This window comes from Notothenia coriiceps, unplaced genomic scaffold, assembly GCF_000735185.1.
Source record: "Notothenia coriiceps isolate Sejong01 unplaced genomic scaffold, NC01 NC01_scaffold00037246, whole genome shotgun sequence".
Lineage (NCBI taxonomy): Eukaryota > Metazoa > Chordata > Actinopteri > Perciformes > Nototheniidae > Notothenia > Notothenia coriiceps.
The window spans coordinates 2,565,971-2,593,463 of NW_011369947.1; the positions used below are offsets into that span (position 1 = coordinate 2,565,971).

Genomic DNA, 27,493 nt, shown 5'->3' on the forward strand with positions numbered 1-27,493 from the left:
GGCTTTAAATAATTGCACTGCTAGGCCCTGCATGGTTGAGTCGCTGCCAGTTTCGGTGCTGCGTTTGTTTTTGTGTGCTTCTCATGTTCGCCACTAGAGGCCGCCATTGCGCCTGTAATATGAGCTGAGTCTGACGGCTGAGGTCTGGCTGCTGTGTCCCCTGGCAGCAGAGTTTATGCTTGAGGAGGGAGCCGCTTCCCATCGCTCTCACAGTCCAAGAGTGGCAGTCCGTCCGCAGTCTGCCTCAGCACCTCTAACGCCCGCTATGCCCTTGGATACTGCAACCCTGCTCACTTCCACACCGATTATCCGTGAATCTTAACGGGGTACCCTGGATCTTTACTACTGGAGTGTTGCGTTCACTGTCCTGAGTCCTCTGCGCTGCGAATGGAGAAGGTCCAAGGATAACAGAGGGGTGCAGGACTGTGCTACTGCAGAAGACCTGCCGGTAGTTCGCTGCCCGGGGGGCTGCCATTTCTGTCAGGGGCTGTGGTGTCGCATCCACCGTTTTAATTATCTAAAATCGCCTTGCATGGATGCAGCATGGCTACGTTTATATGCAGGGTGCAGTTCTTAGATGATACTGATCCATTTAACAGCACCAATTTCCCCGAGCCCACCAGGCCACCACTTTTCACTTTCAGGGAAGATATTCCTCTGATAAATCAGATTGCTGGAATCCACAGACTGCTAAAAGCCCCACACAAGGTATGCACTACTTATTTATTTCTGGGTGATGTTTTTGTTCATGTCTCTTTAAACGAGCTTAGTGATCAGTGTTCACCTGCAAAATGCTAAATTAATAATTAGCTTGAACATGGTTGATGGGGTTACCAAACAAACATAATAAACCATCGTAGAGCCTGCGACTTTAAGCAGCTTGCTGTTATGGGATGCTGATTAAGCATCAACATGCATTCAGTTACTGCATGCACAGTGTCAGTAAGATTCACCTATAGTTTGACATTATGGTGTATTTGGTGACTTTAGATGATGATGAAACTATGTATACACCCACTGTTTGGCTGAAGAGCAGTAATCTGTTAATGTTTACCTCAACCACAACACTAATCCCCTCAGTTTGACCTGTTTCTCTGACTACCCATTAGTTAGAGGAGCAGATCTATTTTAAAGTGTTGTTCCAGTTAATGTGTGAAAGTAAAAATAAACAAACAAAGGAGGAAATTGATAATGCAAATGTTTGTTTTTACTCAATCTAAAATCGATGATTGTTTGTTTACTTTGATTTTCAATCAACTCGGCATAGTGTTCTTCTTGGCTAACTAGGATCTGCAATTTCTTTCTGAAAGTATTTAATGGAAAAGAAGCCAACTTTGCATTTGTGTAACCATTAATGGATAGGCTTGATGTAGGAAACCACTTCTGCTATTGTCACTACACCGTGTAAATTAGAGTGAGGGGGTTCAAATACCCAGTTGGTCTGTTGTTGAGGGATGGAAGAGGGTAATTCCCTAACCAAATTGTCATAGATCTGGGGATTCATGTTTGCAATCACTTGATCCAACGCAACTTTGAAACCATGTGCAGTGAAAGACAATAGTTCTGATGGTTAACATCTTACCATGAGCATATTCTGTTATTTCCTTAGTAAAAAGCCAAATTCCTTTTGTAGTACCTCTACATTGTTGTGGTTGGTCAGCAACATAACGTCTGTCTGAATTTAGTCCTAACAGTTTAGAGGTGAAACCGTACACATTGTTTTGGTTGCAAAAGTTGGCCTTCCTAAAATCCACAACTGCACAGCCAGTTTTAAGCAGCCCAAAATAACTGGCCATTTCGCTTTGGTATAGTGTAAATTGCCTTGTTTGCATTTCCTAAAGACAGCCAGTGACAAATAATGTTAACCTGAAGCCTAGATTATTTTTATTTTCTCTTGAGAAATGCCTGATTCTTGCCTTCTGATCAGACTGCATCCAAACATATTTTCTTAAGGTCTCATCTTCTGACCTTCATATTTAAACAAAGCAAAGTTCCAGCATCAAAGGTTGAATCTTTCAATGGGTATTTATCTTAGTCTTGCCGGGAAGTCACATGAATAGAAATGAAATTAGAGTTTTTCCTTATTCTGTCAGATCAATGGTTCTCCATGTTGTTTGAGAAAAGCTGGTAAGATAAGTAAGGGGAGCCTCAGGATGCTGTGGATCACCACAAGCCTGGCTCTCATTCTGCAGCCCACTCAGTCTGACCAGCTGGATGGGACGGGAACGCTTTCCACTGCTTGAGAGAGCGGGAAGCAGGCAGAATTAAAAACACAAACAAAGAGCTGATGTACTTTGCACAGTCGACTGGTCTCATTTTAGCACTAGGCCAGCTGGACCGCAAACTAGACCGATAGGGAGTACCAGTGGTAGGCCCAGCAGCGCCTGGTTAGTAACATTTGGTCACACGGGCATTTGTGGTAAGCAGTAACTCGAAAGAGCAGCCCCGCAGCCCCTTGAGGTTTTTCATAAAACAATAACACTCAGGTGGAGGACACTGTGTTTCTACATTGAGCATTGAGGTCTGATTAAAACCCTCAAAAAATTGACAAAACTACTTTGCCGTGACCCTTTAAAGACTTCAACAGCAAGTCTGTTGTCTTTGAGCGCCGTCTCTATGGTGCAGGTCAGTCTGGTATAAATAGCACGCTGCAAACACATGGTGCAGAGGGAGTCAAAACAGCTCACATATGCTGTCTCTGGGCTGTTCCTGTCAGTTTAATTCTGCAGTCTCAAGAGTGGTGATCTGTTCATGTGTGTGTGGTTGTTGTTTATATTGTGTGTGTACGTGTGTTGGATTGGTTTGTGGCTTGTACATGGGACGGCACCGTGGCCATGCAGCTGTTCGAGTTACTGTTTGTGGAGTTATAACATCAAAAGCCATCATGAGCAAGGATTATATTTTATAGCAAGGGTTCAAACCTTAAATACTTGTTGTTTAGCAGCAAGAGTTTGTCAGGACAGTAGACACTTTTAAGTCAGTTTTCAGTCTGTTGTCTTTTGGAAAATGCCATATCATCATATTTGAATGCAGTATTAATGTGTTAAAGCAGTTCCACCGCTGAGTAATCTGAGGGTTTTAATGAAAAATCAAACTCTCAAAGACACCAACATTATGTTGTTGCTTTAGCATATCACCTATAAACAAGTTTTACATAGCTACTGTGGATGGAAAACATGACGAGTCATCTCCTGACTCGGCCTGTTTTTTCTGTGATGAATAATGCAATGTCCTTGTAAAATGACATTTGAGCATACTATTCAGAATTGGTGGGAGCTATTCCAAATTTCCTGGTTATGTCCTCATAGATCAATAGATCCATAGTCCTTCAAATGCTTGTTTTTGTCAATGTTTTGTAGTTTGTGGCTTGGTGGCCTTGAGGCCTGGCATCCGATTGCAGAGCAATATTCAAGGCAGGGAAAATGTGGCTAAGTCTTGGAGAATGGACTCTCACTTTACCAATTTCGATTTTTGGGTCACATTTTTTTCCTTAAGAAATTACAGACTCCCATAATGAGAAGTTATGTTAAATGCTGTAAAATACAGGTTCCTCCTCCATGCCTGTCAGAGCTCCTATGAATTATTTTACACATTGTTATGCAGAGTTGAGGTTTCGATGGTCACTGCAGTTTGGAGGGTTGTCTCAGCAAAAGGGCTCCTTTCAGAAGAATGCAACATCCGTGGAAAGTCTCATCCTCTGCATGCTTGACAGAAATGTAAGATTTCTGTTGTGGTTTCTCTTTCATGTATCAAATGGGTTTTAATGTGTTTTAAATCATGTGTTTTACAAATACACAAATACCAATCCTCACCTTTATTAAACAAATGTTTTGCTTTTGAAGTAGCTTACTCTAATTCCTCTTGTTTGATTTAGAGCACAGTGGAGTCTACAGACAAAATGTCTAAGTCTAACACAGGGTTTGCATTTGTTAAACTATGCAAAAGAATTGAATAGTGTATGCTATCTCATTCCAAGGAAGTTTGGAATGAGATAGCATTTTTGAATTGGAAATTGCATGGTGTTTATTTTTAGCCCTTTCTGCTTTAACTGCCTCCCTGGTCAGTGGACCACGGTATGGTGGTTGAAGGGAGAGGCCAGACCTCAGTGTGTGAGCACTGGTGGTTACTTCTCTGGACTTGGCCATCACAGGCCACTGTGGGTTCAAGTCCTGGGCGGAGGACAGCTAAGAAAGCGTCTGCTACTGATAATCTGTTAGCCCTGTTCCTGGATTAAGGGTCATGTATGTGCATCAACCTGGCGTGGTTAAACATGGCAAGATTTAGTAATCCAGGTTGATTATATAATGAAAACGTCACACATGCCAGCATGGATATGTGAAACATGGATGAGTTTGATATACTGAAAGAGTATGGATTAATGACCGACTCACATAGTTCACTTTTACTTTCCCCATTTGGTTTGTGAGTCTAAACCTCGTGTGGGGAAAAGCATTTTTCAGTTCCACAGCTAATTACTGGTTACGGCTGCGAATTCAGCCCAATGTTTTGTCTATTTCAAGTTTTGATACAGAGCGTGAAGCTGAAAGAGAACAAACATTTCTTTGCTCTTGTCTCCTATCCACAAACTTCAACATCACTTAAAGTACCAGTAAATGTAAATAGAGAATAGCATACGACTGTAACAATAGATGTTGATAATTAATTATACATTTTGGTTCGTAAACTGACAGCATTTGGGCCCATTGTATTTTTTTCTCTGTATTTTGTGTGGATAGTTAGAATAAGCAGTGATGGATAAACCCTTGTAGATGAACAAAATCTCAAAACTCTTCAAATGAAAATGGTTTTAGATGATTCAATCACTGGTCTAACACATCCCTGGTAATACTGATTTGGGAACAGTTTATGGATTTAGGACATAGATAGAGGCTAACCAGTGTGGTGATTCAGAAATTAGGGGCAACATTCCCATTTTCCTTGGTTTGTTTTAGAGTCTTACCCATAATGTTAGGCCCAGCCACTCAGCGTAAATGATTTAGTGTGTCTTCTCCTTCATGCTACATTTCATATTACTGTCACAGCCGTTATTATGAAAGGCATATCAGTTCATAGGCATACAAATCTTGGGCCCAACTTTGGCCCTTGTGCCTGGATTTCCTGTCTGTCCAGAATCTGTCCTGCAATCTGGAGAAGCACTTTCCTCCCTCCTCTTCATATGTACAGTACATCTTTGTTTGTTTGTCTACCTGTCTACCTGTCTCCCTTTCTCTCGATCTAACGACCTAACTGTCTCACACATGATTGGATTCACTGAGGGCTGAAGATATTGTTGCATGTTTACTGCATCAGCCTTGTGCTTCGCCTCATCTCTGGTCCCTCAATATAAAGTTGCTCTGCACTATGATACCTCCAACCCTTATATTACCAATAATCTTTTGCTTTACCATTCATGGAAGGCAAACATGACAGCTCATAGTCACCGATTTGGAGAAAGAGTGAGAGTTATCCTTACCAACCACATGTTTTGTTTCACTTCTCAAATATGACACAGTCCTTGAGTACTGTAGTGCAGTAATACAAACAGAGTGGCTTAACAGATCAAAGCCATCCGACCCATAATGTCTTTTCCAGCCTTTTTCCTTCACGTTCAATTAAGTTACTGTCATATGTGGGAGGAAATTGAACTGCATCAGACCTGGCAATAACCAGTCTAACTTGAAAAACACATGGTTTCACATGTTGCATAATATTTACATGTGGTGCTCTTCTTTTAGGAGAAAATACTCTAGCAGACTGCCTATTTGGAAGGGTAAATAAATAGTCATTTGTATCATAGCCTTTGCAAGGTTACAAATCCTTAAATGTGGGCTGACAAAAGACAAATGTACTGACTTGAGTATATTAGTGGACTGTACAGTATGAGGTTGTTTTAGAGACCCTGGCTGTTGATGAAACAGAACATTTCCCTTTTCTTCTCTTAAGTCCAAGTCCGTAAAAATGTTTGTTTTCACATCCTCTGCTTCACCGTTGGAGCCGCGGTCCTGTGGGGCTGACAGACTCAGAATATAAATAGGTTAATATCTCCAATTTGGAGGTCATCCAGACAAGTGAACAGACTCAGACTCATTCCTCATCTCCTTGACCACAGTCAGCTGTTGACAACCCTTCAGGACCAGACAAATCATACCTCCTCAGCAAAATCATCCTGTATGATGATAGTTTATCAGACAGGGACAGCAGACAGATAACAGTCTGCCAAACTGCTCCAAATCCACATGACTTCTCTCCACCCTTGCCCTGCTTGTCATTGTAGAGCGCTGACAGGAGCTGATAAAATAGCTTTCTATGGTCCACCGCCGACTAGACATAAACCTCAAATATGCTGTGCATTTGTCCATTGATACATACAAAAGTCATGTTTTTCATACGTACGCAATAAAAAATGTATTTCTTGATGTAAGCAGTATCATTGCAACTGAAGTTGTGAATTCAAGACTAAAGGTATTAACACATCACAATAGACATGCATATAATTATGAAATATTTCCAACATTTTACACCAATCTTCTGTATCACACATCAGCAAAGCAAACCAAACCTCTTCAGGGCTTTATGCCATTCACATTCTTTACAGCTTTGGAAAGGTTGACTGTGCATAATTTTGATATCATACATGGTCATGGTTCATGAGTCTACAAGTCAATCGGTTTTACCCTACTTCGTTGTAATCTGATCAGAGTGAAGCAGTATTTTGTACAGCAGGACATTGGCTCTTAGCCTCAATTGTCTATAAACTAAACTTAATCTCTTCCTTTCTTAATGTTTAGCATACCTTTCATGTCTAAAGTGTAAATGACATAACCCTTTGAGATTGAAGACATATCAATGTTTAACTTTGTCTCCTTCCCGTCTAGCCTGACGACTGTGCCCTTCAGCTGTCCCATAATGGAAGCTACCTGGACTTGGAGTCTACGCTGGCAGAGCAGAAAGATGAACTGGAGGGATTTCAGGAGGAAGGAGGGTAAGATAATAATCACTGCTGTCTCTGTCTCTCTCTTTGCTTTCCCTTCACTATCACCAAACTTCAAAAGCAAAAGATTGCATGTACACAATGTGCTGAAATGAAAAACATTCTCCAATACTTCCCTAAAGTCGGTCATATATTGTTTGCACTTCAAAAGGTGCATTTGGGATCTGTGCCCGAACGGCTCACAAGAGAGACTGGCAGGTTGATAATGTGATTTACTTGCCAAACTCTGATTGTCTGGATATAAAATATTCAGGTTGTGGTGGTCCAATTAGCTGTTATGAAAAAAAAGCATTATTCAAGGGTAACTGATGTTTTTGATTAAAACAATATGTATTTTTGAAACAGCCAAAATAAGTCTCTGCCTGAGCAGTCAGACATAATCAGTACAATGTGATTACGGTACTGTTTTTCGAGAGGGAGACACATAAAATATGTAGAGAGATTAGAGGGAACAGATAAAGGGGGGCTATGGGGATATATATTAGGCTGTATTCCTTTGCCTAATTTTATTCTATTACAGTGATTTGAATCATAATGATACCCATTTCGTTCCAGTATGAATTAGTGAAATAATCCCTTTTTTCCGGGCCTCAGCTGATTGAGCTCTGCTGCTCAGAGGCTGCTCTCATGAGATGTTGGGGTCTGTTGGGGAGCAGAGGGAACACCCTTCACGTACCTGAGGGTCTCTTAGTTTCAAAAAGCTTTCAACACTACAGTATGAGATTCTCAAGGAAAATAAGTTCAAATTAAATATCAGTGTTATTAGCTTCACTCATTCCTTTTTAAATCAGTCACCTAATATCTCAACCACCTCATTGGCTCAGAATATGTCAAATATAATTAAGCAATAGCTCACGACAGGCCCTGGTATATGGTCATTATATCACAGCTAAGGGGCGTGGTTCGGCCCGACATGAAGCTATTTGTGGTACTTTTCCAGTTGGTCTACCTGCTCTTCACGTAGCTCTGCATGTCATCGTTTAGGTGTTTCTTTTTCTGGAGATAGTTCAATTTACTGCTCAATCCACTCCTCCATAGTAAGGCCACCCCGGGGGTCGAAGTTAACCTTAAATCTTTCCATCTTAAGCTTTGTTAGTTAGTTAGCTTCATAATGGACGTAATGTAACAGTTGTAACGGTTGTAGCTTTTTCTCAGACGCGGAGGGATACATGACTTGTGAAAAGTAACTACAATTCTACCCGTGATATACGCTCATTATATCACGGCTAAGAACCAATCAGATTGCTTGATTTGACTTGTCCGTTTTATAAATTACAATATTTGCTCTTTTGAAGACATCCGTGTCATATAAAAGTGTAATCCTGATCTTAGTTGTATGTATGAAAGTTAGCCCTATATATTTTTTATCAGTTCACTGGGGGTATTAGCACCCTTTTTAGTTGCAGACTAAATGTCTCAGAGTTTCCATGGCATTCATCCATTCATATTGAAATACCTGGCCTCCCTGGCCCAGTGGCAGCAGTGATGTCATCTAAACCACTTATGAGGTGTAGACACATCCATGAGTAATTGCCCTCATCTCTATTGAAAGTTACCTCAGAGCTCTCATTGTGAACCCACCACCAAATAACTCTCAGCTTCTAATTTAGCTGCATTGTTTTACTGTTTTATGGAGTTAAATGAGGCTTAATTTTGACATTACTCATAGACCTGGATAAAAAAGAGAGACTTAAAATTGTGTGAGTTTCATTTCTGTTTCATACAAGTTCTTTGGTCAGTTACTTTATTGACTCCATATGTTTTTATATGTACTGTGGAGTATGTTGATATATCATTTAAGTGCCTCCCACTTTAGATGATCACAAACCAAGGGTTGGCATCGGAGTTCCTGGTCGGTGGGACCACAATCATGTATGGATTTATTTGTTTAACTTGGAATTTATAAGCTGCTCTGTAGCTTGGTGTTTCTATTGGACGTTGAAAATGCCGTCCTTTCCCAGTTCCATCTGAAATTGTTCGGAGCTTATGGAAGGCTATAGAGAGCTGTGAGGTTAAAGTGGTCCACTTCTTCTCTCGTCGAGGAGCGAGCCTGCCAGGGCTTGTGTCCTGCCAGCTGGCACTGACTGGTATGGATGTGTGTCATTAAACCCACACAGTGTTGTCTGAGGAGGCTGGGGGTGAAGGTGGTTAGCCAATTATTTTGTATAAATAGGGCAGTTTTGCTCTCTGGCTTTTTATGGTGGTGATATGCCCAGGATTACATCCCCTGTGGCTCGCTGTTGTTGATTTGATGATTATTGAGCTAATAAAAAGGTCTGATGAGCCAGTTCACCTTTTCTTGTTCCATTGTATATTTGACGTTATGCTGCTTTTACTGCAGATCTGTCAACAGCAGTCTCCATTTCCAAAACATCTAACCTACTTTAAAAAGAGTTTAATTTTCCCTGAATTTGTTTCTGAGTTTTACAACGTGATGTCAGAATAACACTCCAGTTAACAAGCAAAATGATGCTTTAATTATAATTGCTTCAAGCCCAGCCGCCTACCTTTGCAAAGAAAATAGTACTTTATAGCGCTTGAGTTCCTGAACCTCCCTGATCAGTGGACATTGGATCCATCTGTACTGTAATTGATATTAATGGCAGGTTACATTCCTGAGGCGCCTGTGTCATGCCTAGTGTCTTTACAAACAGATTCAAGTATGATCCTCTGACAGAGCGCTGCAGAGCCAGGAGATATCCATGTCACAGGAGCTTAAGGGCCATAATCACTTCCACACCATGTTTGAAGCTCAGCTATAGGCGCTTGTGACTCATAAATCCCCTGTCGCATCTCTGGTACAGTCTCACTTAGCTATATCTGACCATATAGCACAGACATGCGCTCAGGCATATCTGCACAGTTTAAGGTATTCAGTGTATCATTTAGTTTCCTAGCTGTGATAGATTGATTGACCCTGTACACACACAATTTCCTGCATCTGTAACCCTGAGCCCAGATGGAGTATGGGGGACGTAGTTAGGATCAGATGGCCTGACATGTGCTTAAAGACGTTTACAATCCTTGAATGTTTTTCTGGATTACATGGATTGAAGAGCGAGATCCTGTTTTAGCATTTCAGGGGCACTTACTCAGGGCCTGATGTTTGAAAACGGAAAATTGAACTGTATTTGGAGAGTTTTGAGTTCGGCTTATGACTTTTTGTTCAAATATGTGTCATTGATTGGCAGCTGATTTGTAAAGTTGTAAGTCCTCAAGGCCATATCCTGGCGTGTCTAAAGAAGATAACATAAAGTGCTGTTATTGACTCCATAATTGATTCAGCATGTGAAGTGTGTAGCTGACACTTTTTTTTAGCATTTCACTGTCCTAGTACACACAAAGAACAGCTGAAAGCCAGCAGTTTTCTGCTGAATATGCCTTTCTTTTTTATTGAGTGTTCTTGATGTGTTCGACAACCAGTTAGAAGTCAAGCATATTAAAACTCAACTGTTCTTGCTTCAACCATCCAATCCTCTCCTTTCATCTCTCTTAGGACAGCTCCACTTTCCTTATTCTCATTTAGTTCTGCCCCGCTTGGACATTGTTTGGTAGACGCTAACAGCACACAAGATTTTCATTTTGGTGAGGAAAAAAAAATCACATTTGAAAAGAACCAGAGCAATTGTCAATCGCAGTACAGCTTAATCTTCAAGGAGGAAATAAAACACCAGTTGCCCCTTCTGTGTTTGGAGAGCAGTTTACGGGTATTATTAACAGAATAAAACAGCTTTGGGATTGTTCAGTGTGTATGTGGTTTTGAGACTTGGTCAATGGTTAGTGAAGAGCTGATTATACAGTTTCCCCCCCCCCGGTTCACCCAGTCTCTGCGGGTCCCTCTACTGATGCAGGGGTGTTCCCCAAGAAGTGCTGTGTCAGTAGACTTCGATGGGGCCTTTTTGTCTGGCATTAATTGGTCTTTGCGGAGAGGCAAACTGGCTTTACTGTATACTGAATTGTTATAAGTGTTCACCTTCTGTGGGTACACTCTTTCAGTTAATAAACCAGTAATGCTCCCTCAGATAAAGCTGGCAGGTATCCACTGATCCAGTTGGGTATTAGGATTAAGACTGAGCTTTATGAGGGTACTCTATAATAGAGCAGTGAAGGGAGAATAGAGAGGAAAATAATATGTGGTATCTAATTGGCAGGTATAGTTGTTAGGTTACCACAGCTGCATTCCTGTTTGCAATATTCGCAATAATGATGAATAACAGATTTGTGCTATTAAGTAAAAAGATTTATAGTGCTCGGCTTCTTTTCATGTGCAGAATGAATAAAAATGGCCATATGTTTTCATTTAATCTTTTATAAAGCCGTCTAATTCAGATCAATTGCTCTGGGTAATGGTCAGGAAGTAAGCCATAAGTAAGAAGTTTTGGGTAATTGACAATTTAATTAATTTTATGACATTATTACGCAAATTCCTTGATGTTCAAATAGCTGCAACAAAGGTATTTAAGAAGCATGATTGTGCATATGATGAATCAGATTTAATTTATGCATGGCTTAAAGGTCCCATGTCATGGCCATTTCTACTGATCATAATTCCATTGTTGAGTTCTACTAGAATAGATTTACATTGTGCAATGTTCCAAAATCGCATTGATTTTCTCATACTGCATCTCTGTATGTGTATTCACTCTGTCTTAAACGCCTTGTTGGAGCTCCTGCCTGAGCAACATTGTGCCAAAGAGTAACTTTGAGTGGAGATCCACAGAGCAGAGGCTGAGAAAAGATAAGGTGTGTGCCGGCGAAACTCTGCGGAGTAGCGCGGCTGAGAAAAGATAAGGCTGAGTGAGTGTGTGTGAGGAGCTCCACGGATTGGTCCATTTGGACCTGGGTATGGTCACGTCACTGTACTCAGGAAGAAAAAAATGGAAAAAGAAAAATATCCAACGAGGCGTTCTTTGGCAGCATAGACAGGCATTTTCTGGGTTAGAGTTTTACTCCCTACATGGTGTACTTTGAGGGTTTGTGACTTTGCAGACCGTTTAAATGCAGAAAAAGCTACATAAAAGGGGACGGGTAATAACCGGAAAAGCATGACATGGGACCTTTAAATTAACTACAGTACCAGCACATGAAGAGACCAGAACGTTCTGGCGCAGAGAGAGGAGGGACTTCAGTAGGTATTACAGCGTATCCCAACATTTAACCAATTTGTTATTCAGCTGACATTCTTTATAGTTACAATTATGTTGAGCTTCACCCTTGACAGGCCTGCAGCACTGTCTGTAGGAATGTCCAATTTTCATGTATAATTGGTGAGGGGGGTCTGAAACCTCACTTGTATTCCTTGCACGTTTGTTTAATTTGATAATGAGCATGTTGGCCTGTGTAGCCTCAGGTCTTGGTTAAGCATAGGGATACTGTTCCAGCCAAGCGGAGAGAAAGCAGACTTTCGTGACAAAATGGATCTGGTTACCCATTTGCCTCAACAGCATCACAGAGGATTAAGTTCCTGTTTGCCGTCTCATCTCGCAGGCGCAGGTCCATGTTGACAGATGTTGATTCTGTGTCACCTCTGCTTGTTGCTGGATATTATACTTAATAAGTAATGAGTATATTCAGATTTCCCCTGTCATGTAATCTGCTTGTGTGCAGCAGTCTCCCAGGAAAGATGTCAGAATGTCTGTCAGGAGCAGTAATGCTGCTACTGGTTCATGGTGAGGCTCCAGTGTGATCTGCAGTCTGTGCTGATGGTTTGCTCTGTCCCTGTCAGGTCCACTGCTGCCTGATTGTCACTAAGAGTAACAGTCTGTTGCTGGCACTGCGCCAGGCGGAACAATCACACAGCCTTTGTGCACGCGGCATAAAAGCCTATTTGTCAGGGAGCCGAATTAGGAGGGGGGGGTTGTTGCGCAACTCTACCTGCTGTGCTCTTGTCTAGTCAGGAGGTTGAAGGCACAATCTCTGTTTCAAAATGTAAACAAAAGGGCGGCCCTCACCAACAAAATTCAAAACATGGGATAGAAATACGTGATATACCGTAGGCCTACTTTATTATTCTCCAAAAACGATTAAAACACATCACCAGTGACTCGGTTTTTATTTGAATATATTATTTGAGCATTTTAGTCTATTTTGAGTCAATTTAAATTTCACTAACCCTCAAACAAACCCCACAGCTCCAATATTTTAATCTTGTCAGAGTTACTTTAAAAAAGAAAAATGACAGTATCCAACTGTTAAAACCAAAAAGTAAACATTTTTAAAGATTTCTATATATTTGTGAACAATTATACAGATTTAAATGTTGAGAGCATTGAATGGGCTATAGGCTGGCTGTCACCAACAGGAAGGGAAGTAGTCAAATATTGAGGGATTGACTATACTACTATATGGACGTATTGGTGGTTTTGGTTAACTAAGATAGACAAAGAAATATTGCCAGCATTATCCTTTAAAAATGAAAATTCAACATTAAACTTTGTACACAAATTAGAGCGTGGGCCTCTAGGTATCCAAATGATTCTTTGGATGGCTACGAACTACACTGTTCTCATATTCACTTCTACGATTGAATAGAAATGGGGTGCATTGTTGTTGTCTTTGTTTTGGATTGTCTTTCAGACATTGTAAGCAGTTGACAGGAAAGTGATAGGGTCTTGCCATATCTCCATTAACACAGGGGGGGGAGTTGACCTCTCAGATGCTCCCATCCTTCATTCTCACCTATGGAGTCCTTTTCCCTGTCAGTTCCCCGACCTGTTCCCTGTTCTGTAAAATCTGCAAATATTGAAGGGGTTTAAATTAACGAGACAGAACGCTATGTTTGTCATCATGTTGCACCTCTGCGCAGTTGAAATCCTGCATTATTTTCCTGTCAGCACTTGCCTAGCTCAGGCATATTGATGGCTGCCTTAGATTAAGAGAGGCCGTTTTTTATCTTGATACAGATGTACCACCACACACCCAAACACACTTTCACATACAGATACAAGCAGACAACAAACAAACACATGTACCGACACACATTGAAATAATATGTCAACTAACATTTTCCTTCTTACCATTTGTCTTTTTTTCTTTACAGGAGGGGGAAGAAACACAGCGTTATTCTTCGAACACATCTGTCCATCAGAGTTCACGCCTGCATAGGTGGGTAATAATAACACGTACATTTGTCAGCTCTCACTTAATGATGCTCAATTTGTCTTTCTCCGTATATATCACCAGTGAGGTATGAGCTTTAATTACCTCTATTACTAGTGGATTACTTTATTGAGGTTCTTGTTTAACTTGCACAGTGGCAGTTTTGGCCGAGGATTTTAATTTGAGCGAGAATTAACATCATTACAACAACACTCTGAGAAACAGACCACTGGCACGGAGTGGTGCCTGAAATTATTCAATGTTTTTTGGAGTTACTGTGTTCTGTCACTTTGTTTTATTGGGCCTCCTAGTGTCTTTGAGTAATGTAAGGGAACTAGCACAAAGAGCTGATTGAAAACATATGCAACACATGCACTTGGCATTTGTGCGAACACATACACACAGACAATAAGCTTGTCAGAGGCTGGGTTTTCATTAAACTGAGGATGATAACTGCTAAGCTTTTAAAAACTACAATATACTCTGTGAAATGTTGGCTTGAGTTCTGTTTCCCACATCCTTCTGTTGAGATGTAACTGATAAATAGGTGTTAATGGTTTTTCCACCCTATTTAATGTATGTATACTGTAATGTTAGAAATGAATACACAAGCCCTTGTAAAGTACATTTCCAGTGACTTGTAGGGTTTTCTATGGTTAGTGGAAGAATGTGGAGAAGCACACATTCTTACACGAAGACACGCAGTGCCTCCTCTAAAGGCTTCCAGTGTAAAAATAACGCAAAGCCTGGAAAAGCTATTAAGCTGTAAATTGTCAGATTTTGAATTTGGCTGTATGTTTCTATTGCAGTATATGAAAAACCAAAGACCCAGACATTTCTCACTTGAAGGAAGTCACGTTGATGTGAGAACTATCTCTGATAGTCATTGTGGTTATTTATTCTACCTGCTGTTGCATGACGTGCAAAACAAAGCTTTGGAAACTCCCGCGGATCTTTTACTGAGATGGTTCTGTCATGACAGCTCATTAAACTCTTGGTAAGACACATGAGAAATGAGAACGACAGCTTTCACTTGTTCTTGATGAGGTCTAGTTTGCACATGTTGATTTCTAAAAAGCCTTCACTTTGATTCTTTTGACACTATAATTATGTAATTGATACAATAAACGTTTTATATTGGCAGGCTTTTCAATCCTATTGTTAATAATATTGTAGGGAGATGCTACCTTGTTTTATTACACCGCATGCCCATAATACATTTCCAGTCTTTGCTTGATGTAACAGGGCTTAAGCTGTACTTGTGAATATTTGGCTGAACCTTGCCGCACACTACTCTGAACTGGCTTCACCTTATTCTTCCTCCTGCTGGTGCAGGGCTTAGCTTACCGGAGCCCGGGGAGCGGCAGACAGACTTGCTGCTCTTCTCTAAGTGGATGATGACCCTCTTTCTCTCTAAGTTGACAGCCACCTGTTGCCCTTCCCTAGTCTCCCTCAGTGACTGGACGCATGGCTAACTGATTCATTTCCTCTAAGCGAGGTGGTCAGTGTTACTGTTAACTTGTCCAGGCTTTTGATCCTAATTTTATCTGACTAGAGGCTTAACTCGAAGCCCCTGAGTTCAGAATTACTGGGTGATTTTCCAGGTCCACGCAGGAGATCATTTGTTAGTCTTCCAGAGACAAATGGCATGGTATTCTTTAGGCTGTGCACTTGCTCTGAATTAAAGGATTGAGCATAACCCTGCTGTCAGTTAATTTTAATTGTCAGCGATCTTTAATTGTTGTTGCTGGCCATAGTCTTTTGTCTTTCTTTAATAAGAAAGGTTGCGCAATTAAATAAAGCGGTAAATAATTTGTAGGCCTTAGGCGAATTGCATCTACAAAATGTAAATATGCTTGAAACCCTTTAGAAATATTCCTTTTGTTTGAGGCTGACACGCTTGAATAATAGCACCAGTCTTGCTTTAGGTTAAAATGAACTAGGATGTTTGGATGGGATTTGTTTAAAATCACATTTAAATGAATCCTCCCTTTTTGATTGGTTGCTGAAATAGCATACCCATATTGTCAAGATTTCCCCGCTCCATTAACAAGAGTGATGAGTTGGTTACAGTCATGTATGTAATCTGTCATGTAGCATTATTATGTGGAAAACCCAATTGCATGTATTCTACGTTTTAATTGAGAAGTACATCACTTTGTTTATGTTATCTTGTTTTTGGGGTTTCTCTAAATTTTAATCACAAGGCTAGCTTTTAGTTTGTGTGTTGAGTGTGTGTATGTGTGCATGTGTCATGAACCACAGTAAACCCTAATCCAGGCTTCTCTAATCATAGTCATTAGTGCTCACATACATATGGACCAGGCGTTCTCTTTGCATCAGAGTCAGTGGAGGAAGGAAAGTGTTAGCCCAAAGAGCTAATGGTTTATTAAACTGTTTTTTGACCACATCCTCTGTCATGCAGTGATTTGTTTTAGTCACACAATTAAGCAGTCCATGCTCTGTGTGTAATGAAAGTGCAGATCAGCCACAATACAAATGTTTATCTCTCGGAGTTGTGTGTAATGTAGCCTCATTAGTATAAAGCTCTTTTGTATATTTGTCTGTATCCATGTTATACATGCACATTAGTCCTTTTCAGGGAGAGAAGAGAAAAGTACTTTTGAATAGATGACCAGTAGTGGTAAAGGTTTGATCTTTGTTTATATTTGTTCGACCAGCCTGGGATTCAGAAAAGAAACCCCGCTCATCCCTCTCTGCGTGTTAGCATTGGCCACAGCCTGTTGAAATGGTTGGGCTGTTATTGTTGTCGGTAGACTAGATGTGGTAGCAAGGGCCTGATTAAAGCAATCCTGTACTTATTTTAGTGTTGTCTGCAAGTACAGTAGAGTAGGTCCTCTTTTTATGTGCCATTTTGTTTCTAAGGCTGCACGAATTGCCGTGATGTGATGGTATGGAGAATTTAAAGACCGGGAAAGAGACCAGAGTGTGGACCGCTGGATGTTAAACTGAGGATACCCAGTTAAGAAATAACAAATGGCACATGTTTAGCAATCAACAGCAGCTTTGCAAAGTTCATACAGATGTTCAGTCAGAAGCTGCTGCCCTTGCAATTAATTATATTCATGCATTACTAGGCTAACACTTGAGGTTGTAAATCTATGAACTGCAATCCAGACATTTCTCCTTGATCCTCTAAACATCATCTTGAACTCCCACAGTCAAACAAATGATATTTTATGAATGTGGATCATAAATAAGTGGGTGGTTCAAGCTTACTTTTTTGATCATATTTAGTAGTAATTGTTTACAAATGTAAAAATAATGCATTTGAAAGCTATAATTTGTTGATATTGCCCCTTTAAGAGCAGGTTCATCTGTCAACACATTGATGTCAGCTGAGGAGTGACAGCTGTAATAAGAGGTGACACATTCTTAGTGGATTATCTGCCTTGTCTTTTGCAACCTCTTTTAATCTGGGCCCAAGACATAATTCATCGTGACCGCTGTTGACTTGCACTTCTTTTTGGTGCTACCATTTAGTCAAATTGGTAGTTTTGATCTTCAGGTTGACAACTGAAAATGCTGTGGTTGTTAAGATTGAAGTCAATGAGCAGTAAATTCTCTACCATTATCCCTCTGCAAACCGTGTTGGAGGATGTTTTCCTTGCTGCTAACAACACATTTGCATGGAAGTATACACTGTTAAATGAAGGCTTTTTATTATGATGTGTGTGCCTGTATGTGTGTGTGGGATGTCAGCGCCTTGACTTGAGAAGATAAGATCACCTGCGGGTTATCATGGTGCTCCAAAACATAGTGTCTGATTTTTCCACACACTTTGCCAGATCTACACTAAGCCATCCGCTGTTCTGCGTATACACATAAAAACAACAGTTCCACTAGTTAACCTGCCTAATAAAAAAAAATCTGCTTGCAATGAATGCTTTTGCGAGTTCTCTGCATTAGGTACAATTAATTCTGGGAAGTGTCAAAATCTATTAATAGATTTCTTTGTCATTCCTACAGTATGGTTTTAAATATCTGTGTTATAAATCTTTCGAAATGCACCTTCGGATCAAATCAAATATCTAGTCATGTTTTTTGTGACTGTAGAGTGAAAAGCAAGCAGGGAATAATTAAAAGCATGCATATCACATCGCACCCATGAGACACAGAGGAAGATCAAATGGCCTTTTCTACTTCCCCTAAAGAGACCCCAAAATGGGATCATGGACTTAGAGTCACCCAATGAGGCCAACCTAAACAACATTCTGCCAAAGAGCAGAAATCTGAGGCAGCAAACAGCCCAAAAAGTGAAGCTGAGTTGAGTGTTTCTTGCTTTTAAAATCACAAATGATATCAAAAGTAGATCAGTGGAAGGTTTGAAGGTATCACTCCCCTCACACTTTCCCTCACTCGGTTTTTATATACTCTGTTTGGCTCTGAGCCCACAACCACATGCAGAGCAACAATGTAGTTAAGCTGATTCTTCATTTATGGACAACAATAAAGAACAATGTTTCCCCTCACTTGTCCCTGTGCCCTCACAGCTACAATGCCATGTTTTCCACAGTTTCAGGTAGGATTAGATCTAATTGTTGGCTCTTTTGCCGTTTTGCTTCACATGCTGTACAAGGTTGTGGACCACTATGACACTAATTCGTATAAGCACACTCATATGCTCACGTTCACATGCACACACTCGTGCAAAGGTATGCACATATTAAGAAACCATCTGGTTCCAGTTGTGAGGCCCCTCAGCGCTGCTCCTCACCCGTCCAAAAAAGACGAGAGCTGTCTACGTTTTCATCCAAGAGGGGGGTATTTATTTCTCGCTGTGTTTACAGGATAAAGAGAGAAGTGTGAGCGTGCTGCCTGGCCATGGGACAAAGATGTAAACCTAAGTAGGGGTCCCTTACCTTCATTATTCAGCTTCAGGGCAGTAAATAATGCTATTCTGCCACTTTTATTCTTCTAAATGTACCTCTGACAACTAGCCAAACTCCTGTCAGAAAAATCTAATGATTGGCTAAAAATTGCTTTAACTTACATATCACAGTGTGCTCATAACAAAATATCGTTTTTCAAAGTGCACATCTCATGACATATGAGTTGGACCGCTAAGATTGGATGCCATGTGAAGCTGACCACTCTGGGGTTTACCGCCGCTGCGAGACTGGAGCAGTCCTTGTTGAAGTGGACAGGTGTGTAACCTCAGCAGCCATAGACTTTAAACAGCTGACTGCTTGAAGGAAGGAACATTTGGAAGGAATCTGAGTTAGTTTTTTTGCTCAAACCAACATTTTTTGGATGTCTGCAGATAATTGTTTGTTTATTTATTTACTATGTTAGAGCCGAGGATTGAGGTACATCCGCACAGCTGATGTTTGCCCTGTGTGTGTTCTCAACGGGGGGGAGGACCAAGGGTAGCAGACTGAGAAAACACATTTGATTAAATCGTTTTCATTTCTCAATGTTTTTTAACAATACTGACTTATGTAATTGCCATTATGTTTTCATACGAACAGTCTAGTGATGAAACTCGAAATTAATCGGATATTGGTTTTCCTGATTACTTATTTGGTCTTTGAAATGTCAGTAAATATAAAGAAATCCATTCAAAATAACACTCAACAAATGTGTTTTTGATAGAAAATAATAATGTTAATCAACCATCAACATTTGTGTTGATCAGATTACCAATTTATTTACCGTATTGTTCCAGCGCAAAGCCCCTTCTTATTTTGAGCAAATGGTTTTCCTCTTGGATTGGGGTTATTCATTTTGGTAGCCAATCACATTTCACTTACTTCTCTGGTAGTGATTTCTAAATGTTGATGCTGGGCATGCTCTACTAAATTGGCCTCTATGTAATATGTGTACACATGCAAACGTGATCTTCCATCTTTAACTTTTAGCAGAGTTTCAGACACAACTTTATTCATCTTTGTCACATTTGACTCTGTGGTTATACTATACGGGCATTTGAGTGCCAGTAGTCACTAGAAAAAACCTTAACCTTTAACTCAGCACCCCACAGGCACTCAGCCAAGTTCTAGTGTGCCATGGAATTCATCTCACATCCTCCCTCGCATGTCATGCAGGCTCCTTTTCTTTCCTTCAGCTTTGATGTCGATGTCTTTGTAAGGAAATGTCTCTTTCCCTTCTCTGCAGCCATCAGGAGAATATAAGAAATGCTTAAGAGAACTAAAACACTTCATATTTTCACTGTTTGTCGTTACAGGAACTGTCACTCATCCAATGTTCTCTGAAACAGCGTTGTTTTTTCTTCTCTCACCTTGGATCAAGCAGTGTTGCCACAGCTGGCTAGCTTTGAATCCTTTACCATGGCTGTTTTGCCTTTGAAGGAGGTTTTATTGGATTTTTTGTCACATTCATGTGCTCAGATTGATTTAGTCACTAAGCTGACATCAGCTGGAAAAATAAAGATTGACATGACCTGTTTGGGGGACTGTGATTTATACAGTGGGTCAATTTGACACTGGTCTCACTCTTGAAACTTTGTTCATATCATTGTTTTGGTATGGAGAGACTTAACTATATTGTGGTAGCTATCATGTTCTCCTTTCTATTTTTAACTGAAAGGGGAGCTAATGGGAGAATTTGTATCCCCCTGTTGTCCACCTCATTCTGCCATCGCATCCTCCCTCTGACTTGCTAGCCTCCCAAGCCCTGGCTTCATATAATGATGTAGCCTGAGGAACATTGCACTTTTATTTTTCTATTGTATCAGTAAACAATGTTCTCTTTTTAATCTTTCTATGACTTCACACTGTTGCTCTTGAACACCTGTGGCCTCCCATGTTTCATATTGCGTTGTGGAGACTGGCTGTGGGCCAAAATAAACTTTAGGCACATTCATCATCAGCCATTTGGCAAAGGTAGAAAGTATGTGGCGTTTTGTGGTGATGTGTTCATGAGTTGAGAGCTGTCTGCTCTATTCTGGTTCAAAACAGTGTAGCCAACCAAAGGGGAGCATGTCACACAGCTGCGGGGTGATTATGGATATTATAGACTATTTTGTGATCCATTGTAAATATTAGATCATCATGTATCTGTTACTTTTTATCAGCTTCAAACATGTTCAAGGCCAAGAAGCAACTGATTGTTTTTTTTAGAGCTGATGTAAGCTCAAGTCCATGGCAGGAATGGGACAAGTAATATTTATATTGTAGGGGTTTTTATGAAAATGCATGCCCTTGTCACTGTCAACCTTAGTTTAAGTAATGTATTCTATATATTCTCTCTCAACAAACATCCAGGTGAGGGAGGGGTTAAGGAGTTTGTAAAATGATACAACTACAGCATGTGATGCGATTGCTACTGATGAGAAAGGAACACAGATTTGACAAGCTTTTACAGATATTAGACAACGCTGGATATTGTCTTTAGTGAGGCAATAATCCTCCTTTTTATTGAACTCAAAGTATGTTTCAAGCAATCAAAATGACAAAAGTAACCCTTCTTGGCTTTTGCTTAAGGCTGCAACTGAAGCTCAAATACTCAATCCCCTCGCATCCACTTCAGCCACTTCAGAGGTTGTCGGATGATGGGAGAGCCCAGTTGAAATAAAGAACTCAATCACTAGGAGAATCTCCTCTTGGAGCATACCCATGTCTCTGAAGAGGACCACTCAGAGTGGCCGTAGCAGGAGAAGATTGGACAATCTTTGTTATGTTTTTTGAAGCAGAAGAAAAGAGTCATACAGTAGATGAAGAAAAAAGACAAAAGGCCTCAATCCCCCGTGTGAACGTTGGACTAAGAGCCTACTTAACTGGCAGGGCGTGTCAGGCAGTTGGGATGGCTCTATCTGAACAGCAGGTTACAAGAGGATTCAGAGTGTCTGTCGGAAATGTACATGGTAGTTAAGTGTCTTACAAATGCAAAACATGCAAAGTAAGCATCTGAACATGTTGTGGTTCGGGAGGTTTTAGCATTGTTTGAACTGAGGAAGTGTGTGAGAATGTTCTTATTTTCCCCAACAAATTGTCAAATTTTGTTGGGGAAAATAAAACATTTAGAACTAATTAAATTTGCAATAACAGCTTACCCAATCGTTCATCGTGGTGAGGGTAAAAGAAACATTGTCTGCTTCTGCTTAGTCTGGATTATAAAGAGGAGTGAAAATCTCTATTGGTATAAACCATAAGCGATGTGTCCTGAAGTTGTGAGGAAAGCGAGCCATGTTTGCATCATTGTTGTGGTTAAAGCTGTTTAAAGTAACATCTTATCTTTCAGTGAATATGTCAGACGTTGTTGTGATCCATTCAGATCTATTCTTGTGTTGTATGGTGGTTTTCTCAGTGGTCACTTAAGGATCATTGAACACACAAAGCGCTAAAATGTTTTGCTTAGACCTCTTGTTTATAAGATAAAAGCCTTTTATATAAGCCTTTAATCTCTGTGTTTGGAAATGTAAAACATTTTTGAATCTCTCCCAGTGTCTGGACCTCAAACTCCAATGACATCAGTGACTGTTCTCTCTGCTTGTTCTACAATGAATGCCTTTTGTATGAGCAAGGTTCAACACAAAGCCAAGAGAGGCGGTGTAGGATCTTATTCAGAAAAAGCTGTTCACACACACATAAATACTGGGGCTGGACCCAATATACAAACATCTGTTCAATAAAATGGATTGCATTATCCTCTTTTGCATTATACTGTAAAACAGTTTGTTTTTTCTGTCGAAGGTTGAGGATATAGAGAAAACAGAATACCTTGAAAATACTGCAAACCAATGAAATACCAAAACAGGTTTTTACCAAAAGTAGAATCATATTGTACGCGTGTTATTGTTGTCATTCCCTGTACTTACTAAGAAAACATGAATCTGTAACGTTATGAAAGTGGTCAAAAGCAGCTCTATAATAGGTTTTAGAGCCTGCTTTAAGAGAGGAGCAGTAGTCAGAAGGTAAAGCTGAATGAGTAACAAGAGTTCAGAGCCTACATTATTTATTTTCTTCTCTTGCCACTTTGGCAGGTCCCTGAACATTTCTACAAGCCTTTCTATTTTGGTTTCTGCCACTTCTGAAATCTCTGCTTAAGGATAACTGAGTCGGGGTACCAGACAGAACACATATAGAGTATATCACGTAACCTTAATCCCTAACTAGTTTGTGTTATTTGCTTTAGTGTAATGCTATAAACAATTTACATTAGTAACTTTTTAATCATAAGAGACAGGGAGTGCAAATTGCATTTATCAACTTTATGCCACAGACCCATGGTGACCTTATTTGGCAAAGACAGAGAGTCATTTTTGGTGCACTTCATGAATACAATCATTTTTATTTAGTTTGGCTACTTCATGCAAAGTATGCAATCATATGTGTCATCGTGAACCACATTTTAGCTCCAGACTCCCTCCTAACTTTCCACTCCTGCAGCTGATCGATCCTGCAGCTGAGCTCAGGCAGCAGGAGCAGCTGTGCTGGAAGAGAGTCATGGAGGCAGAAGTATGGCTTCTTCTGTCAGTCTGTGTAGAGAAACGTCAGACCCCTAGGTTCAGTGTTTACTTCAGACATAGCTGACATTTTGAGACATTTATACTTTTATGAATTGTAACCTTGTTCCACTGAAAACAGTAATTAACCTTGGTCATGCATTCATACTTTAATCGATTATCTAGACAAAACGCCATCTCTGATGTCAGGTGAACTTACTGTATTAAAACATCTTTATCACTATTAGCATGCAGTGAGTGTGTGCTCTGTCTGAACCAACATGTTGTCACTGACCCAACATTGCTGTCTATGCATGCTAAATCTGGGCTTTGTCCCTTTGAGACCCTGTCACGGGAAGGAGGTCAGACAAGATTTGTTTGCATAAACATTCATATACTGATCACACTTACTAGATTCCAGTGACTAATGACAATGTTTATGGTGCAAGGCAGACTCCCAATCCACAGTTGTTCTCTCCATGGTTGTATTTAAGAGCCGTGACATTTACAGAACATAACAGACAAAATGTCACAGTGTCGACTAATCATGTAGTACACTAAACCTAAGTGCACCACAAGTGATTTACTGTCTCCATTCTAAATGATTATATTGTCAGTACAACATTTCATGCTCAGTGGTTGCATTTCCTGAGCTCATGTTTGGTGAATATAAACTATAACGCATTCAAGGTGGGGTAGGTAATTTTGGAGAAACCAGCTCGAGTGCGCTACAATTTGAAAATACACAACCGGAAAAAATCTGGCACTTCCTTACAGAGCCCCTCCTCCAACACACAAGAACGCGCACATGACCAATGAGGGCACATAAGTTTGTGCACAGATGGAAGGCTGACAGGCAGTTAGGCCATCCAGTTATTTTAGCCTAAAATGATTGGTCGTGCTTTTTACAGTACTACGGCTTCGACAGATGACATTTTTTTCTGTATTTATTGTCAAAGCATTTAATATATTCATTGCTATCGGGATGTTAAGAGTATTCCATGGAATATAACAAAAAAGTGTTTCTGAAATAAATTACATCTTTCAGAAAAGAGTAATAATACATTCATTTTATTTTCTGACTGTCTAAGCATTATCGTCTGTCTTGGATACACAGTTTTCACACATTCAGACACCATTCACATACCTTAATGTTCAAAACGTGTTCACCTGGACAATGTATTTACATAGTGTCAAGAATTTCCCCCCACATCATACTGTCCAGTAAAATTAGACCGTGACCTCTCATTCCCAACAGTCAGCTGTTGCAGGCTGCAGGAATTCCTAGACTCCCTAACACCCCACTAAAGGAGACCCCCACCCTGCTATGTGCTGCCATCTGAGACTTTTGTGTCTCAGCATTTAGAGGAAGTGTTGAAGCTCAACCTGCCAACCAGACATTTTCTTCTGCCGAGGCTTGTCTGAGACAGACATCGTTTCATTCTATTGGAACAAAAACAGCTTGTATTGTCTTCAAAGCTGGCATACAATCATACACGTTAGATTGATAAATGTTGTTTGGGCTTGACTTCATATTGCCATTGGGACATTTAATACTTACAGAAACAGATGAGTGTTCTTGATGCCCGACCATTTGGTGTCATAAGTATGATTTTATCCACATTGCATAATAAAAAGACACATAAAAGGAACGTATCTTATTTCAGCTCTTTCCAGGGACTGCCTTCCAAGAGGAACATGCCACATTATCCTGGTTTCCTTGACAAGCTAGGGGTAGATCTCCTACCTCTGACAGCAGAGAGCCAGGGTCAACTGGGGTTAACACTGACATACCCTCCGGGCCACCTGGAGACCCCCGCCGCACAGCTCTCCAGGATTATCCCACACCCTCCTACACATGAGTTGCACATATATTAAGGGTCATAGAGGTCATTTCTGTCTCACACACATTTATGTTTTTATTTAACGAGATAAAAAGCATTGAGATAAAATCTCATTTACAAAGCTGACCTGGCCAAGAAGGCAGCAACGTTACACACATAACACAGACATATAAAATACAGAGAACACAAGTAAACAAAANATCTAGGACCGGGCGGCCATATAACGTGCGTGTGGAAGTGAGGTAGGACTTCCCAGAGGAGTCGAGTCTCGTCTCAGGAACGTGCCCAGACTAGAAAGTTCTGGGCGAGGCGGGGGTGGGCGGCTGCACGTTATGGCTTTGGGCGGGGCGATGGGGCGTGTATAACGGTTAATCAGAGGCGGTGGGCTGGGCTGGCGCGCTGTGTTCTAGGCGTTGGGCTGGGCTTGGGCGTATATTATTCGTCATTTTGCACGTTAATAATTTTGTGCGGTCAACGTATAAACCGAGTTTTTCGGACCCTACAAACCAATAAAAACCGTAGTCTAGCTGTTGTTTTTCGGAGGGTCTGCAACCTAAAGCGAGTAACTCCGTCACAACTTTTACGACCATACGAGGCGTTCTCTCGAAAGTGGAGTCGGTAAGTCTTACACGCGCGAGTCGTCGTCTATCTACGCGCGTCTCCAAATACTAATACGTGCAGGGCGCGCCCCCTCTCCAGACTCCTACAATTTTGTAATTTTGATTTAATAATAATAACAATTTATATAAATAATACGTTTTGGCGTTGGGCTGTGGGCGTAGTAGAAACAAAATGGGTCTTGGCTTGGGCCTTTTTTCGCAACTTTTTTATAGTGGGCGTTTAGTGGAAAAAACGCCCACTGGAAAGCCGAGTCTCGGACTCGGCGGTTTGTAACTACTTGAACGTTGGTTCTACCTCTACGGTTCATAGGACGAACTTGATCGGTAGTGTCTCGTCGTGTGACTCAACTTACCTACAAAGGGAAGACCTGAAAGAAAGAATGCTGTTCGTCCCGTACAAAACCAGAAAAGAATCTTCCTTTATCAAAAAAACATCGGCACAACCGGACACCCTTTTACATTAGTATATTCTTTACTGAGACCTTTTCGACGTCTAATCTCGGTATTCTTTACTTACGTTGACTAATATACAACAAGAATATTCCGTTAGTAAATTCGAAACCAATCAAGGCCAAATATATACACCGTTATTCAAAGTAAAGGTTATTCAAAACATTTAGTTGTAGACTTGGTCAGGCCGGGGAAGCTGCTCATGGGTAAAAAAATAACTAAGCGGTGACACATAAACTCAAACTGTGGGGAACTCTGACACAAGTGGACTGATGACTGTTCCAAAGTGTGGCAGGACTTTGAGTGGAGGATGATTGCAACAATTCAAATAAGACGCTCTACTGAATAAAGGATGCACTTGCTGATGATTATTCGCTATTCCTAATGAGATCGGGAAGAAGATGCAGCGGAGAATAGATCCTGGCGAAAATGGTTTTTTCTGCTGTGATATGCAATTTCCGACAGTTAGAGGATTAGGAGTCATTCGGTGAGTTTGGGTACAGTGAGTACGTCCAGTAAAGGAAGCAGGAGCAGATGTTGTGCGCTGCTGCCTTATGTGGGTTTGTGTGCTCAACTGCGTTTACAGATGACAGCGCTACGTCGGTGTTGTAGGGTTTTATGGTTTGTATAATACTTCTTGCTGACAATGTTTTTTGAACACTTTCTCTTATTTTTCAGATGAGCTCAACCTTGTCTGGACCGGACACCAGCAGGTGCCCAACTCTGTCAGGTGTCCACGTGCCAGTGCACCGGACATCGGTATCTGGGAGAAGACATGAATCTTTAGGTCGAAACACTGAAGTCACTGCGGCGTCGTCCTCTGTTAGCTCGGGTGAAGTGCTACTAAATGATTCGGAGTTGACCAAACGAAGCGAGTGTCCCAAATGTGCAAAACAATAGAAAGATAGGTCGTCACACCTTCGGACGTGAGCAACCAAAAAATCTGAGGAGGTCTTTGTTTGCGGCCGTTTGTTAGGCACTTAATACGTATAATTTGTACGTCCAAAATAACCATGAAGATAACGCCACCTTTACGGCCCTTCAAGCGCTTTAGATGACGACC

At 40.7% G+C, this 27,493-nt stretch overlaps 1 protein-coding gene across 1 annotated transcript; it reads left to right on the forward strand.

The window, feature by feature from the left end:
- Positions 1–197: 197 nt before the first annotated feature.
- On the forward strand, positions 198–27,209 carry LOC104966281 (FH1/FH2 domain-containing protein 3-like). The gene is made up of 4 exons (XM_010795464.1): positions 198–708; positions 6,876–6,982; positions 14,031–14,095; positions 27,109–27,209. The coding sequence occupies exons 1-4, from the start codon at positions 544–546 to the stop codon at positions 27,207–27,209; spliced, it is 438 nt and encodes a 145-aa protein (XP_010793766.1). The 5' UTR covers positions 198–543.
- Positions 27,210–27,493: the final 284 nt, after the last annotated feature.

Excerpts from the sequence above, each read along its gene's own strand:
- LOC104966281 (XM_010795464.1), top strand. The coding sequence starts at position 544 with ATGGCTACGTTTATATGCAGGGTGCAGTTCTTAGATGATACTGATCCA. Across the intron at positions 709-6,875 it reads TGCTAAAAGCCCCACACAAG|CCTGACGACTGTGCCCTTCA; the intron begins GTATGCACTACT and ends CTTCCCGTCTAG. Across the intron at positions 6,983-14,030 it reads GGATTTCAGGAGGAAGGAGG|GAGGGGGAAGAAACACAGCG; the intron begins GTAAGATAATAA and ends TTTTCTTTACAG.